The sequence below is a fragment of the Hemitrygon akajei genome, chromosome 2 (genome assembly GCF_048418815.1).
Source record: "Hemitrygon akajei chromosome 2, sHemAka1.3, whole genome shotgun sequence".
Taxonomy (NCBI): domain Eukaryota; kingdom Metazoa; phylum Chordata; class Chondrichthyes; order Myliobatiformes; family Dasyatidae; genus Hemitrygon; species Hemitrygon akajei.
The window spans coordinates 6,107,808-6,127,047 of NC_133125.1; the positions used below are offsets into that span (position 1 = coordinate 6,107,808).

The window sequence follows — 19,240 nt, forward strand, 5'->3', positions numbered from 1 at the left end:
GGACCTTTGTTCGGTGTATATCACAGGGGTTAGTGCACGGACCTTTGTTCGGTGTATATCACAGGGGTTAGCACAGCAACCTTTGTTCGGTGTATATCACAGGGGTTAGCGCAGGGACCTTTGTTCGGTGTATATCACAGGGGTTAGTGCACGGACCTTTGTTCGGTGTATATCACAGGGGTTAGTGCACGGACCTTTGTTCGGTGTATATCACAGGGGTTAGTGCACGGACCTTTGTTCGGTGTATATCACAGGGGTTAGTGCACGGACCTTTGTTCGGTGTATATCACAGGGGTTAGCACAGGGACCTTTGTTCGGTGTATATCACAGGGGTTAGTGCACGGACCTTTGTTCGGTGTATATCACAGGGGTTAGCACAGCAACCTTTGTTCGGTGTATATCACAGGGGTTAGCGCAGGGACCTTTGTTCGGTGTATATCACAGGGGTTAGTGCACGGACCTTTGTTCGGTGTATATCACAGGGGTTACAACAGCAACCTTTGTTCGGTGTATATCACAGGGGTTAGCGCAGGGACCTTTGTTCGGTGTATATCACAGGGGTTAGTGCACGGACCTTTGTTCGGTGTATATCACAGGGGTTAGCACAGGGACCTTTGTTCGGTGTATATCACAGGGGTTAGTGCACGGACCTTTGTTCGGTGTATATCACAGGGGTTAGCACAGGGACCTTTGTTCGGTGTATATCACAGGGGTTAGTGCACGGACCTTTGTTCGGTGTATATCACAGGGGTTAGCACAGGGACCTTTGTTCGGTGTATATCACAGGGGTTAGTGCACGGACCTTTGTTCGGTGTATATCACAGGGGTTAGTGCACGGACCTTTGTTCGGTGTATATCACAGGGGTTAGTGCACGGACCTTTGTTCGGTGTATATCACAGGGGTTAGTGCACGGACCTTTGTTCGGTGTATATCACAGGGGTTAGCACAGCAACCTTTGTTCGGTGTATATCACAGGGGTTAGCGCAGGGACCTTTGTTCGGTGTATATCACAGCGGTTAGTGCACGGACCTTTGTTCGGTGTATGTCACAGGGGTTAGTGCACGGACCTTTGTTCGGTGTATATCACAGGGGTTAGTGCACGGACCTTTGTTCGGTGTATATCACAGGGGTTAGCACAGGGACCTTTGTTCGGTGTATATCACAGGGGTTAGTGCACGGACCTTTGTTCGGTGTATATCACAGGGGTTAGCACAGGGACCTTTGTTCGGTGTATATCACAGGGGTTAGTGCACGGACCTTTGTTCGGTGTATATCACAGGGGTTAGCACAGGGACCTTTGTTCGGTGTATATCACAGGGGTTAGTGCACGGACCTTTGTTCGGTGTATATCACAGGGGTTAGTGCACGGACCTTTGTTCGGTGTATATCACAGGGGTTAGCACAGGGACCTTTGTTCGGTGTATATCACAGGGGTTAGCACAGGGACCTTTGTTCGGTGTATATCACAGGGGTTAGCACACGGACCTTTGTTCGGTGTATATCACAGGGGTTAGTGCACGGACCTTTGTTCGGTGTATATCACAGGGGTTAGTGCACGGACCTTTGTTCGGTGTATATCACAGGGGTTAGTGCACGGACCTTTGTTCGGTGTATATCACAGGGGTTAGCACACGGACCTTTGTTCGGTGTATATCACAGGGGTTAGTGCACGGACCTTTGTTCGGTGTATATCACAGGGGTTAGTGCACGGACCTTTGTTCGGTGTATATCACAGGGGTTAGCACAGGGACCTTTGTTCGGTGTATATCACAGGGGTTAGTGCACGGACCTTTGTTCGGTGTATATCACAGGGGTTAGCACAGGGACCTTTGTTCGGTGTATATCACAGGGGTTAGCACAGGGACCTTTGTTCGGTGTATATCACAGGGGTTAGCACACGGACCTTTGTTCGGTGTATATCACAGGGGTTAGTGCACGGACCTTTGTTCGGTGTATATCACAGGGGTTAGTGCACGGACCTTTGTTCGGTGTATATCACAGGGGTTAGCACAGGGACCTTTGTTCGGTGTATATCACAGGGGTTAGTGCACGGACCTTTGTTCGGTGTATATCACAGGGGTTAGCACAGGGACCTTTGTTCGGTGTATATCACAGGGGTTAGTGCACGGACCTTTGTTCGGTGTATATCACAGGGGTTAGTGCACGGACCTTTGTTCGGTGTATATCACAGGGGTTAGTGCACGGACCTTTGTTCGGTGTATATCACAGGGGTTAGTGCACGGACCTTTGTTCGGTGTATATCACAGGGGTTAGTGCACGGACCTTTGTTCGGTGTATATCACAGGGGTTAGTGCACGGACCTTTGTTCGGTGTATATCACAGGGGTTAGTGCACGGACCTTTGTTCGGTGTATATCACAGGGGTTAGCACAGGGACCTTTGTTCGGTGTATATCACAGGGGTTAGTGCACGGACCTTTGTTCGGTGTATATCACAGGGGTTAGCACACGGACCTTTGTTCGGTGTATATCACAGGGGTTAGTGCACGGACCTTTGTTCGGTGTATATCACAGGGGTTAGTGCACGGACCTTTGTTCGGTGTATATCACAGGGGTTAGTGCACGGACCTTTGTTCGGTGTATATCACAGGGGTTAGCACACGGACCTTTGTTCGGTGTATATCACAGGGGTTAGTGCACGGACCTTTGTTCGGTGTATATCACAGGGGTTAGTGCACGGACCTTTGTTCGGTGTATATCACAGGGGTTAGCACAGGGACCTTTGTTCGGTGTATATCACAGGGGTTAGTGCACGGACCTTTGTTCGGTGTATATCACAGGGGTTAGCACAGGGACCTTTGTTCGGTGTATATCACAGGGGTTAGCACAGGGACCTTTGTTCGGTGTATATCACAGGGGTTAGCACACGGACCTTTGTTCGGTGTATATCACAGGGGTTAGTGCACGGACCTTTGTTCGGTGTATATCACAGGGGTTAGTGCACGGACCTTTGTTCGGTGTATATCACAGGGGTTAGCACAGGGACCTTTGTTCGGTGTATATCACAGGGGTTAGTGCACGGACCTTTGTTCGGTGTATATCACAGGGGTTAGCACAGGGACCTTTGTTCGGTGTATATCACAGGGGTTAGTGCACGGACCTTTGTTCGGTGTATATCACAGGGGTTAGTGCACGGACCTTTGTTCGGTGTATATCACAGGGGTTAGTGCACGGACCTTTGTTCGGTGTATATCACAGGGGTTAGTGCACGGACCTTTGTTCGGTGTATATCACAGGGGTTAGTGCACGGACCTTTGTTCGGTGTATATCACAGGGGTTAGTGCACGGACCTTTGTTCGGTGTATATCACAGGGGTTAGTGCACGGACCTTTGTTCGGTGTATATCACAGGGGTTAGCACAGGGACCTTTGTTCGGTGTATATCACAGGGGTTAGTGCACGGACCTTTGTTCGGTGTATATCACAGGGGTTAGCACACGGACCTTTGTTCGGTGTATATCACAGGGGTTAGTGCACGGACCTTTGTTCGGTGTATATCACAGGGGTTAGTGCACGGACCTTTGTTCGGTGTATATCACAGGGGTTAGTGCACGGACCTTTGTTCGGTGTATATCACAGGGGTTAGTGCACGGACCTTTGTTCGGTGTATATCACAGGGGTTAGTGCACGGACCTTTGTTCGGTGTATATCACAGGGGTTAGTGCACGGACCTTTGTTCGGTGTATATCACAGGGGTTAGTGCACGGACCTTTGTTCGGTGTATATCACAGGGGTTAGTGCACGGACCTTTGTTCGGTGTATATCACAGGGGTTAGTGCACGGACCTTTGTTCGGTGTATATCACAGGGGTTAGTGCACGGACCTTTGTTCGGTGTATATCACAGGGGTTAGTGCACGGACCTTTGTTCGGTGTATATCACAGGGGTTAGTGCACGGACCTTTGTTCGGTGTATATCACAGGGGTTAGTGCACGGACCTTTGTTCGGTGTATATCACAGGGGTTAGTGCACGGACCTTTGTTCGGTGTATATCACAGGGGTTAGCACAGGGACCTTTGTTCGGTGTATATCACAGGGGTTAGTGCACGGACCTTTGTTCGGTGTATATCACAGGGGTTAGTGCACAGACCTTTGTTCGGTGTATATCACAGGGGTTAGCGCAGGGACCTTTGTTCGGTGTATATCACAGGGGTTAGTGCACGGACCTTTGTTCGGTGTATATCACAGGGGTTAGTGCACGGACCTTTGTTCGGTGTATATCACAGGGGTTAGCACAGGGACCTTCGTTCGGTGTATATCACAGGGGTTAGTGCACGGACCTTTGTTCGGTGTATATCACAGGGGTTAGTGCACGGACCTTTGTTCGGTGTATATCACAGGGGTTAGCGCAGGGACCTTTGTTCGGTGTACAATATATCACAGGGGTTCGCACAGGGATCTTTGCTCGATTGTATATCACAGGGGTTTGCACAGGGATCTTTGCTCGATTGTATATCACAGAGGTTAACGCAGTGACCTCTACTGTTTGCTCTATATCTGTAACAAAAATATTTTTAAACCAGTTCCATGTTCTTTGCTGATTCAGCAGAATGAGGTATTCACAAACAAAGGAGGTACTGTACACATCAGAATCAGACTTTAATCGCCAAGTTCCTGTGCACATACAAGGAATTTACTTCCGGCAGATGTTGTCTCTCTGCTCATAACAATAATAATGATAAATATAAATGAAAATATAGATTATACATACAGGTAGTGCAATCCAAGTAATAGTTAGCCGACAGTTAACCGGCAGTTAACTATTCAGCAAAGTGACCGCAGTAGGGAAAAAACTTCTCCAGTGCCTATTAGTCTTAGTCTGGAGGGATCTGAAGCGCCTACCAGACGGAAGCAGATCAAACAGTCCGTGCGCAGGATGGGAGGAGTCCTTTATGATGTTCCCCGCCCTCTTCTTCAACCTGGAAGAGTACAGGTCCACAATAGAGGGCAGGGAGGCTCCAATGATGCGCTCGGCAGTCCTCACTGTGCGCTGTAGTCTGGTTCTATCCTGCTTCCATGTGTATCCATGGATACATGTGTATCCTACTTCCTTTGCTTCCAAATATCTCATCCTGATGAATCAGATGTCCGTTTATAAAGCATAAACACAAGAGATTCTGCAATGCTGGAAGTCCACAACAACACACACAAAATGCTGGAGGAACTCAGCAGGTCAGTTAGCAATTACAGAAATGAATAACTTGTCAAACGTTTCAGGCCTGATTCCTTCTTCCATCAGGACTGGAACAGAAGGGGAAGATGCCAGAATAAAAAGGTAGGGGGAGGGGAAGGACAGCTAGAAGGTGATAGGTAAATGCAGGTGGGTGGAAGATTCAAAGGGCTGGGGATGAGGGAATCTGATGAGAGGAGAGTGGACTAGAGGAGAAAGGAATGAATGAGGAGCACCAGGGAGAGGTGACAGACAGGTAAGAAAAGGTAAGAGGCCAAAGTGGAGGATAGAAGAAGATGGGAGAGGGAGGGAAAAGTGCTTTTACCAGGAGAGAGTGACACTCATGCCATCAGGTTGGAGGTACCCAGACAGAATATAGGGTGTTCCTCCTCCACCCTGGGGGTGGTCTCATTGTGGCACAAGAGGAGGCCATGGACCAGCATGTCCGAATGGGAATGGGAATCAGAATTAAGATGTTTGGCCACCAGGAAGTTCCATTTTTGGCGAATGAAGCAGAGGCGCTCAACGAACCGGTCCCCCAATTTACGACGGGTCTCGCCAATGTAGAGCAGGCCGCATCAGGAGCACCAGACACAATGGGCAACCCCAGTAGATTCAGAGGTGAAGTGTTGGAAGGACTGTTAGGGCCCATGAATGGAGGTGAGGGAGGAGGTGAATGGCACTTGGGCCTCTTGCAGGGTGGGAGATTAATGGTGAGGGACGAATGAACAAGGGAATCACAGAGGGGAGATTCCTTATAAGGCATATTATTTGTTATATAAAGCATACAGCACAGAAAGAAAGACAATTGATTGCTGTAGTGGCAACACACACAAAATGCTGGTGAAACACAGCAGGCCAGGCAGCATCTATAGGAAGAAGCACTGTCGACGTTTCGGGCCGAGACCCTTCGTCAGGACTAACTTGAAGAAAAGATAGTAAGCTGTATTAGTAGTGCAGAAAACAAAATAATACTTACCATCCACTTAAAGAGCCGACTTGCACAATGTTAGAGCATCCAGCAATATCCCACAGACTTCTGTCGCTTTCCCTCTCACTCTCTCAATGTTCCTGACCCTGTCTCCAATAGTCATGAACCAGCCAAAGAGAAGACTCCCTCCCTTACACAATGAAATTTCCCCTTTAATACCCTTCAAGACCCCTTTTTATCTCTCACAATCTTTGGCCTAGATGTACTCAACTCGAAAGAGACAGCAACTGTAAGGGGGAAAACATTATTCACTGATACCTAATTGTAATGATGTGTGATCAAAACAAAGACTAGATTTTGGTTACTAAGGGGGAAAAACAGGCCATTACCACATTCCAAGCTGACACCATTTTGTCTCTCATCTTCCATTTTATTTTGGCATATACCAAGGAGGCATTGCTTATAACTGTAATAATTTGAATGTGAATATAACAGGGACGATCAGTAAGAATACAGATAACATGAAGGTTGGTGATGTTGTGGATGGTGAGAACAGAGGCCTTTGGTTACAGCATGAGATAGAAAAGTTTGTAAGTTCAGAATCAGGTTTAATATCACCAGCATATGTTGTGAGATTTGTTGTTTTGCAGCAGCAGTACATTGCAATACATATAATGAAAACTGTGATCTCCAGTTTGAAATATATATAAATGTTAAATGTTTTAAAAAAAGTAGTGAGATCGGTTCATGGGTTCAATGTCAATTCAGAAATCTGATGGCAGAGGGGAAGAAGCTGTTCCTGAATCACTGAGTGTGTGACTTCAGGTTCCTGTACCTCCTCCTCGATAGCGGCAATGAGAAGATGGCATGGCCTGGGTGATACAGGTCCTTAATCATGGATGCCACCTTTTTGAGGCACCACTCCTTGAAGATGTCCTGGATGCTGGGGAGGCTAGTGCCCATGATGGAGCTGACTTTCTGCAGATTTTTCCAATCCAATACAGTGCTTCCCCGCACCCCTCCCCCATCATATCAGGCGGTGATGCAGCCAGTTAGAATGCTCTCCACGGTACTGCTGTAGAAATTTGCCAGTATCTTTGGTGATACCAAGTCTCCTCAAACTCCTACTGCAATATAGCCTCAATTGTGCCCTCTTTGTAACTGCAACAATATATTGGGCGAGGATAGATCCTCAAAGATGGTGAGACACTTCTGACACTCTTTGCTCTTCTGATTCCTCTATGAGGACTGATGTGTGTTCCCTCACCTTACCCTTTCTGAACTCCACAATCAATTCTTTGGTCTTACTGATGTTGAGTGCAAGGTTTTTGCTGCGACACCACTCAACCAGCTGATATATCGCCCTCCTGTATGCCAACAGTTGTATCATCAGTAAATTATGTCAGCATATACAATCCTGAGATCCATTTTGTTGTGGGCATACTCAATAAATCTATAGAATAACCATTAACAGAATCAATGAAAAACCACCCTACTGGGGACGTTCAACTAGAATGCAGAAGACAACTGACTGTGCAAATACAAATAGGGAAACAATAATAATAAATAAACAATAAATATCAACAACATGAGTCCTTGAAAGTGAGTCCATTGGTTGTGGAAACACTTGCTCAGTGTTTGGGAGGACTTCACCGTTATGCACTGGGCTTTCCCTTTGGAGAGTTTTCTACAACTCCACCATGGACGGTCCCAAGAAGCCAAGGGGCTGATCAACCTTCTATTGGCCCAGGATACAGGACTCTGGTGAGCTGCTGTTGGTGGCTTATGCCCCAATAGGGGTGATGGGCTTAAGAAGAAGAAGAGTTTTCTACACCCAAACAGGATGGTTTAAGGTGACAGAAAAGTGTATTAGATGAGATTTTTAAAAATAATTTTTCGCACAGACGGTGGTTGGAATACAAGTCTCACTTCCTGAAGGGGAGAGGGAAGTGGGGCAGTGACACCCTCAGCATTTATGAAGCATTTAGATAAGAACATGAAATACCATGGAAGAGAAGGTGACAGGTTGAGTGCTGGGAAATGGGATCAGTATGGATGAGTGATTTGTAGCTGCAGTGACAAAGGGCCTATTCTTGTGGCCAGTCATAGGTTTGGTCAGATGTGATGCCGTTTCTTGCTATAACAGCTCAGCAGCAACAATGGTATTTCCCAGCAACACACACAGAATGCTGCAGGAACTCAGTAGGTCAGGAGCATCCATGGAAAAAAGCAGTCGATGTTTCGGGCCAAAACCCTTCAGCAGGACTGGGGGAAAAAAGCTGAGGAGTAGGTTTGAAAGGTAGGGTGAGGGGAGAGAGAAACACCAGGTGACAGATGAAACTTGGAGGGAGACAGATGAAGTAAAGAGCTGGGAGTTGATTGGTGAAAAAGACAGAAGGCCTTGGAAAAAAGAAAAAGGAGTAGGTGGTTGAAGAATCTGACCTGCTGAGATCCTCCAGCATTTTGTGCACGTTGCTCAAATTTCCAGCTTCTGTAGATTTTCTCTTATTAATGATATTTCCCATTTCTTTACATTATGTGGGTACAATAGGCAGCATGTGGAATTGATACTAAATTACAAACATCTCCAATTTGACCACAGTTGACAGTTGACATTAAAGGGACCCCCTCACCCTGGAAAGAACAGCTGTGGGTGATGAGGATGTGCAATGGTGGCCCATGTGCAGAGGAGGAGACACCGAAGTGGATTGAACAGTTCATTAATTTTTAATAAGAACTGTATGGAACAAAAGGGAAATAATAAATGTTCGGCCAACAGGGCCATTAACTAAAACTCTCAAAATAAAAGCTAACACTGTTACTGCAGTTTGAAAGAAGTAACTTAATGCTAAATCAATTCTGCTACTTTACAGCATCAATCTAAACTGTAGTCTTCTTTCCTGGAATGGGGATTAAGGGGAGCAGGGAGCGTTACCGTTGCTGTGCTTTGGTCAAGACCCGACAAGACTGAAACGAGAGGAAGGTCGTTAAATACAACCACAAAAAAAACACTAATTGGCTGGAATGTGCATACTCACCAGCGTGATTGTCCATGCCTTTCAGTCATCTGCCTGCAAGGGTGCTCGAGATCCGTGGCAGAGTCCACGGGTGTAACAACGAAGATGAGATGATCGCCAACCTCTTTGTAAAGAAGGCAGGGAAATGGATGTAGATACAAGTCACAAGCAAGAGTTCTTGAAAAGCTTCATCCCAAACAGTTATGCCTCAGAGGTCCTCCTGCTTGGCCGGCTGTTTCCAGGGACAGATACAAAAGCAATCAGCAGGTGTTGCTGGAAGATTTTCAAATCGGTGACAGATGCACCAAAGCCTGTTGCGCTTCCAGAACGATGAGATGGCAGTAAGGGAAATCTGCAGCCAGGCACATTCCAGGGTGCGCTGGAGCTCAGTGCAATGCCAAGGCTTCATGGGCAGGAACTGCAGTCAGAGGTCCTGCTGCCACTAGGCTATCGATGATGGCACATTTGCGTAGCAGTTGGCATAACACTTTACAGAGCCAGCGACCTGGGTCCAATTCCACCATCATCCGTAAGATTCGTACATTCTCTCCGTGACCGCGTGGCTTTCCTCCGGGTGCTCGGCTTTGCTCTCACATTCCAAAGGTGCACAGTTGTGAGCACGTGGGAAGGTGTGGTTACTGTAACGTTCTCGCTCGGGTGTGAAGTAACGCCGAGGTAAACGTCGAGATAAACCAGAATCAATGCAAACGAGACCGCAGTAAGATTAACCATTTACTGTTCACTCTTCACATTAACGCATGGTGAAAACTGTTGAAAAACAATACAAGATTGGTACAGTGTTTGTTCCCTTCTAAATATCACATTTACATTGTGAATACTTGCAAAGGTAAAACTACAATACATTAAAGTGCAGCATACAGTCAGAATCTAGCTGCTCCATTGGCTGCTTTAGATACACTTCAATACAAACTATCCCGACTCTTTAACTGACGAAAAGGTAAACCTTACCGACCGTCGTTACTTTTAACAGAATCGGCGTTAACATTTTAACTCCAAATACCGATTATCTAATGACTTACAGCGTTGCTTTCACTGTGTCTTTGGTGCATAGAGAGACCCTAGTCAGCGTTATGGTCGCACATGTGAGTGACCCCCGCCCTTGCGTGAATCTCAAACCGGTAATTCCCCACAAGACGCGGCGAACCCGGATGTGACGTCATCGCAGCCGCGATGTATTACAGACAAATCAATTGACTTAAACAATCCTAACTTTAACTAAAAAATGCTAACAAATTACTATGCGAAAATATTATAAACTAAATAACTGCCATAAAGGCAGCACACTCCCCGCTTGGCCTTCGTAAGGTCACAATGAACATAATACAAACTTCAGTCTCTAAATCAGTCGTTAGGTAGAAGTAGAATGACTTCTGTAACAGGCCTTTGGTAAATTTTCCCATCGCCTTGGTCGGTAGTTTTCAACTCGACGTCCCTGACTTGACCATCCCTACTAGGGAATGTGGCAGTGATTCTGGCCATTGGCCAGCAGTTGCCGGCGATTTGCTTGTCCTTGAGCAGGACTAAATCTCCAACTTGAAGGTCCCTTCTCCATTGCTTTGTGTACAGGTCCTTATCGGAGAAGTCCCCTGGTGGAGGGGCAGCTCCTGCCTTCTGCGTAAGGAGCATTGATGGCGACAGTATGAAGGGGTTTTCCGGGTCAGAAGACACGGGTAGGAGTGGTCGTGCATTCATAATGGCTGTGACCTCTGCCATTGGTGTGCCCAGTACCTCGTGGGTCGATCGGATGCTTTGCTGCATCTCAGGTCTCCTTTTCGTGGTTTTTTGCAAGGGCGTGAACCGCTTGACTGCCTGCTCTTTGTTGTTTGGCAAGCACTGGCGTGGTTCTCTGAAAGGTAGTGGGGCGACCCCACTATTTGCTTTGTCTCTGAAGACCTTGGTGTCCTCCGTTTTTAAGATGGTGGCGTCTTGAGCCGATGGAGCGAGTTTATTATCATGCTCCTTTTGAGCAAAGACAGACTGACCGAGCATCTCGTCAGTTACTTTGCGCTTGTTAAAGCCTTGTGGTGCTTCCTGGACGCACATGGAACTTGTGCGGGGTTGAAGAATCGTATGGCGGCTACTCTCTAGCACATTGGTCTTGAGTGTGTTAGCCGTTGATTTGTGTTCGTTGCCAGGGCACACCTCTCCTATCACCACCCAGCCCAGATCCAGGCGTTGGGCAAAGGGGGCGTCGTGTGGTCCATTGACCTGCTGCCTAACCTTGTGTACCCGGAGAACATCCCTCCCTAATAGCAGGAGTATTTCTGCTTCTGGATCCAGCTCTGGGATGTGTTTGGCGATGTGGTGGAGATGTGGTTGGTGTAGCACCGCACTTGGCGTCGGGATCTCAGTGCGGTTATTCAAGATTTTCTCGCACTCTACGAGTGGGGGGAGACAGATGAGGACTTTACCATCCAGGGACTCGATCTGGAAGCCTTCGGCCCTCCTTCCGTAAGTTTTCATGTTGCCTGAGCAAGTTCTAAGGTAGTATGGGAACTGCTCACTCTCAATGTTGAACAAGTTAAAGAACTTTGGACTGACTAGCGAGCGGTTGCTCTGATCGTCCAGAATTACGTAGGCTTTGATGGCCTTGTCTTTGGCTCCCTTAGGGTACACCTTAGTGAGACAGATCTTTGAACAAGAACGGCTTGCGTGAGCTTGACCGCAAACTTCCGTACAGCTCGAGCTGACAACAGTTGTCCTGGAGTGAGCTTCTCCCTCCCCGCCGTCCTGTTGTGGGGGTGAAGGAGCGTTGTCGGTTTGCGGTGACGGGCCAGGATGCATGGCCCAGTCGTGATTAGTGCTATCACATTCCAGGCACTTCACGGCGATCGTACACTCTCTCGCACAGTGAGAGGTCGAGGAACAGCATCTAAAGCATATTCCTTTCTCCTCGAGGAGGGCCTTCCTCTCTTCGAGGGGTTTTTCCCTAAACGTTCTGCATCTTTTGAGAGGGTGGGGTTTGTTGTGCAATGGACAATTCTTGCTAGAGTCGTTGTTAGTTGTAAGGACTTCAGTCTTAAGCGCTGAGACTGGTTTAGTAATGTTGGAATTATTCGAAGTGGATTTATCTGGCTTGGTGTAAATTGTACTGCTTCCTGGACCTATGAGGCTAGGATCGTTTCGCTTCTTCGCCTCCTTGCACACGAACCTGGTGAAATACTCGAAGGGAGGGAATTGACCTTTGTGTTCTTCCTTGTAATCTGAGGCAACGGACAACCACCTGTCCTGCAGCCCAAATGGAAGTTTGTCCACGAGTTGTCTAATCCCGGTTGGAGTGTCTAGGTATACTAGACCAGCTGAGTGGCCATCTTCTTTGGCGCCTTGAATCTCCATGAGTAAATCTCCAAATTCTCTTAGCTTGGTGTGGTCCTTGGCTGACACCTTAGGAAAATTTCCCAAACGTTGGCATAGCGCCGCCTCAATAATTTCGGGGGCTCCGTAGCCCTCCTGAAGTCTCTCCCATGCTTTCTTCAATGCCAGCTCGGGTTTGTTGATGTACACTGAACGCATGCGTCTCACCTGTTCGCATGATTCTTTTCCCAGCCATTTTGCCATAAGATCCAACTCCTGGGTTGCTCTGAGCTGGACTCCGTCGATAGCGTTGGTGAAAGTGGAGTACCATGCATGGTAATTTTCAGGTTTATCGTCGAACTGGTATAGTCCTGAAGTGACGAGATCCCGTCGTGCGAAATACCGTGCTGCGGATTCGTCTGCAGGTGGCGTGCGGGCTGAGGGAACATGTCCACAGGTACATGACTGAGGGCGTACATCTGTTATGGGATTTGCTGGTCTGGACTCAGTCTTTGCCTCTCTTCTCCCCAAATCCGGTAAGTTCGGTGTCGAGAAGTACTTGTCGTGAGCCCTTGCATTCCTGGGTTCATCGCGGAGTTGCGAGGGTAAATTATCTTCCTCGGATGGACGTGATGCCGTCGGGCCTCTCCAAGACTCCTCGTGAAGTGGGACGTTATCGAATAAGTAAGGAGAGGAAGAAAGAGTCTTCCATTCCATTTGAGATTGGACATAGTCCCTTGTACGTTCCAATCCGATCTTTTCTGAGGTAGATTTTCCGTCCTTCGGATCATGCATTTCTTCGGCGTCTTCTATTAACTCTGCTTCCACCTCGGCAGCTGCTGCTTCTCGTTCTAGCTTCAGCGCTTCTAACCGTGCCTCTACCCTTTTCCTTTCCAATTCGTTTTCGGCTTCTCTGGCAGCCGCTTCGGCTTCTCTGGCGGCCTTTTCCTTCTGGTTTTCGGCTTCTCTGGCAGCCTTTTCCTTCTGGTTTTCGGCTTCTCTGGCAGCCGCTTCGGCTTCTCTGGCAGCCTTTTCCTTCTGGTTTTCGGCTTCTCTGGCAGCCGCTTTCATCTTTACTTCTAATTCTTCTTTGGCAAAGCGCGCTCGCACCTTGGCGGCTTCTGCTTTCGCTCTTGCTTGGGTGGCCTTACTTGATGCCCTACTGCCCCTGTCGCAGGATGACGATGACTTTGACAACGACTTGATGCTGGATCGGGTTGACATGGCTGCACTTTAAACACCTGATAATGCCGCTTTTTCACTGTAACGTTCTCGCTCGGGTGTGAAGTAACGCCGAGGTAAACGTCGAGATAAACCAGAATCAATGCAAACGAGACCGCAGTAAGATTAACCATTTACTGTTCACTCTTCACATTAACGCATGGTGAAAACTGTTGAAAAACAATACAAGATTGGTACAGTGTTTGTTCCCTTCTAAATATCACATTTACATTGTGAATACTTGCAAAGGTAAAACTACAATACATTAAAGTGCAGCATACAGTCAGAATCTAGCTGCTCCATTGGCTGCTTTAGATACACTTCAATACAAACTATCCCGACTCTTTAACTGACGAAAAGGTAAACCTTACCGACCGTCGTTACTTTTAACAGAATCGGCGTTAACATTTTAACTCCAAATACCGATTATCTAATGACTTACAGCGTTGCTTTCACTGTGTCTTTGGTGCATAGAGAGACCCTAGTCAGCGTTATGGTCGCACATGTGAGTGACCCCCGCCCTTGCGTGAATCTCAAACCGGTAATTCCCCACAAGACGCGGCGAACCCGGATGTGACGTCATCGCAGCCGCGATGTATTACAGACAAATCAATTGACTTAAACAATCCTAACTTTAACTAAAAAATGCTAACAAATTACTATGCGAAAATATTATAAACTAAATAACTGCCATAAAGGCAGCACAGTTACACTTGTGAGCACATCTTGGGGCTGTGTTGGTTGTGGGTGCAAATGAGACATTTTACTGTATGTTTCAATATTTCAATGTACATGTAACAAAAGAAGCTAATCTTTACATCTTTATTTAAGCCTGAGAAGTCTGGTCTGTGTGGTCCAATGTTCCAAGAGCATCATGGGTGCCTTGTACAAAGAAGGCGCCAACAGCACAAGTAGCTATGAACGTGTAGACTGAAAGGTACGATGAAGGCAGGCAGCGCGGGATTTTGTGTTTCTAGTAGACATCACTATTAATAAAGTTTAATTTTGGAAAAATAACGAGTTTTCGGCAGCTGTTTAATTTACGCCGTTCCGTACATAAAGGCGGAAGACGCCGCCCAAAAGGGAATATGTTGCCTCATTGTGGCACAGTACGAAGACGGTGTATTGTTATAAAATACCAGTTCCTCAGAACGCAAGCCGAAACTAATTAAAACAAGCCTCCGCTGGCAGTTTACCAAAATTTCTCACGCAGGGTGGAGCCCATCGCCAGCTCCAGCCCTGAGTCAGACACCATCCCGAATCGGTGTTCGGCTGCTCGGAAGGTCCCCGCACCGCGGCCATGGGCAAGGTGAAGACCTTCGCGATCCTCTACGACCGCCCCACCTACTCCTGCGGGGAGTGGGTCTCCGGACGGATCGTGGTGGAACTTACGGAGCAGATCGAGGTTAAACTTCTGAAAATCCACGCCAAGGGCCAGGCGTATGTTCACTGGACGGAAACACAATCAGGCTCCAAGTCTAATCGGACTCGGCACTACACCCAGGAGCTGCGATACTTCAAGCACAAGTACCTGTTGGTTGGGACAGGTAGGTGTGCGCTCGCGTTGCACGGAGATCTTTCCAAATCGGCTCTAAAGTGTCCACAAACCCAGCAACTGGCCTGTTCTCCGTCTGACAATAGTTAGTGTGACCGCCGGTGGAGGCGAGGCGGCAGCGGCTGATGTGCTCTGCGCCACTGGAGCTTCCTTTAGTCAGCTCGGGAAACGATTAAAGTTGCGGGCGATAACGTGTAAACTTCTGACTTTACACCGTGGGCGTGATCGCGTGTCTGGGCATGTGTACATTCTCTATTCGCTCCCGGAATCAACAATGCCGACTCCTCCCTCACGCCGTGTTGTGGGTGGGACCATATCGAACGCCGCTCTGTGACCGGAGACCTCCGGGAGGGGCAGAGGGGCATCGGGACAGACTGTCTCGTGTGCATCCTGCTTAGGTCGTTAAATTTGTTGTTTTGCGGCAGCAGTGTATTGCAATACATAGTAAAAAATACAATAAGAAATAAATAAGTATTGCAAACTCATGCAAAGAACCAACAAACTCATTCGTAAGGCCAGTGGTGTTGTGGGAGTGGAACTGGACTCTCTGACGGTGGTGTCTGAAAAGAGGATGCTGTCCAAGTTGCATGCCATCTTGGACAGTGTCTCCCATCCACTCCATAATGTACTGGTTAGGCACAGGAGTACATTCAGCCAGAGACTCATTCCACCGAGATGTAACACTGAGCGTCATAGGAAGTCATTCCTGCCTGTGGCCATCAAACTTTACAACTCCTCCCTCGGAGTGTCAGACACCCTGAGCTAATAGGCTGGTCCCGGACTTATTTCCACTTGGAATAATTTATTTTTTATTATTTAATTATTTATGGTTTTATATTGCTATATTTCTACACTATTCTTGGTTGGTGCGACTGTAACAAAACCCAATTTCCCTCGGGATCAATAAAGTACGTCTGTCTGTCTCTGTCAAAAGAGGAAAAATAGTGAGATAATGCTCATGGCTCCATTGTCCATTCAGAAATCTGATAATAAAGGGGAAGAAGCTGTTCCTGAAACACTGAGTGTACCACCTTCCTGATGGTAGCATTGAGAAGGGGCCATGTCCTGGGTGAATGGGGTGGTTAATGATGGATGCAGCCTTTTCGGGGCATCGCATTTTAAAGGTGTCCCCAGTGCTGGAAGGCCAGTAGATTGGTTTATATACTGGGGTACGGTGAAAAACTTGTCTAGCATACCGTTCATACAGACCAAATCATTTCACAGTGCATTGAAGTAGTACAAGGTAAAACAATAACAGAATGTAGATTAAAGTGTTACAGCGACAGAGAAAATGCGGTGCAGGAAATCAACAAGATCCATTGCCCTAACATTGAGTCATAGGGCACTACAGCTCAGAAGCAGACCGTTTGGCCCATCTAGCCTATGACTAGTCCCATCGATCCAGAGCTGGAACATATCCCTTCCATCCAAATACTTATCCGAACCCCTCTTAAATGTTGTATCCACCACTTCCTTAACAGAGTCGATCATAAGGTCAAGAGCCCATCAGATCATTCATTAGTCTAAAAACAGTGGGATAGAAACTGACTTTCATCTTGGTGGGATGTGCTATCACGCTGTAGTATCTTCTCCATGTCGAAAGACAGGGAACAGAATCTGGCCATGCCATCACGAGTGTTATAATCATCATTAAGTGCCTCGTCATATGATGTTGGCGGTCCTCACCTCATGACCAAGACTGTTCTCGAAAAGTTTTCTACCGATTGGTTTGTCATTGACTTCTTCTGGGCAGTGTCTTTACAAGATGGGTGACCCCAGCCATTATCAATACTCTTCATAGATCATTTGCCTGGCATCAGTGGTCGCATAACCAGGACTTGTGATGTGCACCGGCTGCTACAACAACCACCCACCACCTGCTCCCATGGGCTCACATGACCCTCAGGTGACGCTACACCTTGCCCAAAGGTGACTGCAGGCTAGCAGAAGGAAGGAGCACTTTACACCTCTTTTGGTAGAGATGTAACTCCATCCTGACATCCATTTCTAGATAGTATGTACTCTTATTGTAATTTATATTTGTTAATGTTATTATTATGTATTGCACAGTACTGTGGCTGCAAAACAACAAATTTCATGACATATGTCAGTGATATTAAACCTGATTCTGATTCTTAAAGACAAATGTGAACAAAGTACAGTATGCCTGAGGTCTAGAAGGCTGGAAGGTACACACTGGGCTGAAGGGCATTCGCCTGCTTCTAACTAATCTTGCAGGGGTCTGGGAACCAGAGTCCCAGGTCAGTAAAGGAAGGATCAAACCAGAAGGTCGATGTCAGGGAAATAATTGAACAGTAAAATCGAAATAACAGGTATGGTGTGTTGGATAGTTTGAAGTGTGTATATTTTAATGGTTGGAGTATTATGGGTAAGGGTGATGAACTTGGAGCATGGATCAGTACATGGAACTACAATGTTGCGGCCATGGCGGGTCTTGGTATGGAGTAGACGTGTGTCCTGGGAGCTGCGCCTACCTTCACCTTTTGCCTCACCCAAATAGCAGTTAATTCTTATTTTGTAAGTGACTGAAGTGAACTGTAATGGGCTGGATGAAATGAGGAAGCCAGGTAAAGGGAAGAAACATGAAAAGGGCGCAGGAGAAGAAGATTCTGGTGAGGGCTCCGTGAAGCTAGCGGGCCCAGGAGAAGCTGAAGCTAATGCTGCTGATGCCCTGGTCCCAACTACCATTGAAGAAGCCCTTGTGGTGGTAAATAAGCTGTACAGTTCGGTAGATGGGAGACATGCTGAGCGTAATAAGTCTATCATGAACCTAACAGCGGCTCTAACCGAAGTCAGTGTTCTGATGGAAATGAGACAGATTCTTTGGGTCTCAAAGGCAAGGGCTCTGGACACACAGTTTTAATAATAAGGAGTTTATTTACAAGGGGAGAAGAGTTTAGGAACAACACAAGCGGCTACAATATTCGCACAAACACGCTTAGAATAGACGAGCGTGGGGAAAGTCAGGTCAGCAGTACAATACACGGGAAAACCGTGTGGGGACAGAGTACAGGTACACATACAAGCAAAGGAAAAGTAGCTACAATACCCACCAACTGTTGACTAAGAGCAGGCATGGCTCACTGCTACAGGGACAACAATAAACGTTCCCAAACCCTATTCAATGCACGGCTCACCACGTGTCTCCAGCGCTGTATTGCAGTCTTCAGTCTGGAGTGAAGCAGGGTGGTCCCTCGAGGATGGTAAAAAAGAGAGCGAGCCAAGCACATGTAGCACCCTTTATCGGTCAGGGGGCTGGAGGGTCCAGCCCAGGTGATTCACCGGGGGGGGGGGGGGGGGGGGGGGGGGGCAACGGCTTGGTGCTAGACGGGTTAATCCAATTAAGGTGACCAATGGTTAAATGTGCATTGATTAGTTGGGAGGGGTGAAATGTTGATTGGCATGTGGTGTGCCTTCCTACCAGGTGAGGGCAGTGCTGTCACGTGACAGGCACGGCTCTCTGGATACAGTCAGTAAGCGTGTTTCTTTAATAGAGAATACCGCCGAATCGTGTGAGAGGCGAATCGAAGAGTTGGAGAGGCGGCTTGATAGCCTAATATCCCAAAACACGCAGCTACAGGCTAAAGTAGATCACCTTGAAGCTCAGTCTCACCGTCAAAATGTTCGCATTATCGAGGTTCAGGAGAAAGCCGAAAACAATAAGCCGACAGAGTTTGTAGCCACGTTGCTTCCGAAGTTGCTGAGGGAAGAACATTTCCACCAGCCGATTGAAGTGGACCGTGCCCACCGGAGCCTAGCACTGGCCAAAAATGGTAAGCCAAGAGCTATTATTGCGAGGCTACACCATTACCAGGTTAAAGAGCTGGTGCTACGGTTGTCCAGTGTTCATTTACCCAGATTTAACCTTGGCCACCATGAGGAAATGTCAGGATTTTCAGAACATTAAGGAGAAATGCAAAGCCAGGAAAATTTGGTGTGGATTCTGGTACCTGGCGAGCTTTATGTTTACAGTTAACAACACCACCAGTACG

General features: G+C 47.4%; 1 protein-coding gene across 3 annotated transcripts in view; it reads left to right on the forward strand.

Annotated features, from left to right (window-relative positions):
• Nucleotides 1-19,240, forward strand: part of LOC140738786 (arrestin domain-containing protein 3-like) — a 154,740-nt gene that overhangs the window by 82,448 nt on the left and 53,052 nt on the right. Inside the window, exon 1 of one of the 3 annotated variants that reach the window (XM_073066638.1) lies at nt 14,757-15,219. The exons of 1 other annotated variant lie outside the window; for it this stretch is intronic. In XM_073066638.1, coding sequence (XP_072922739.1) covers nt 14,973-15,219 — 247 coding nt within the window. In that variant the 5' untranslated portion in view covers nt 14,757-14,972. Of the gene's footprint in view, nt 1-14,756; nt 15,220-19,240 lie in introns of those variants that run through there. One more of the 3 variants, XM_073066620.1, reaches the window with a different exon arrangement.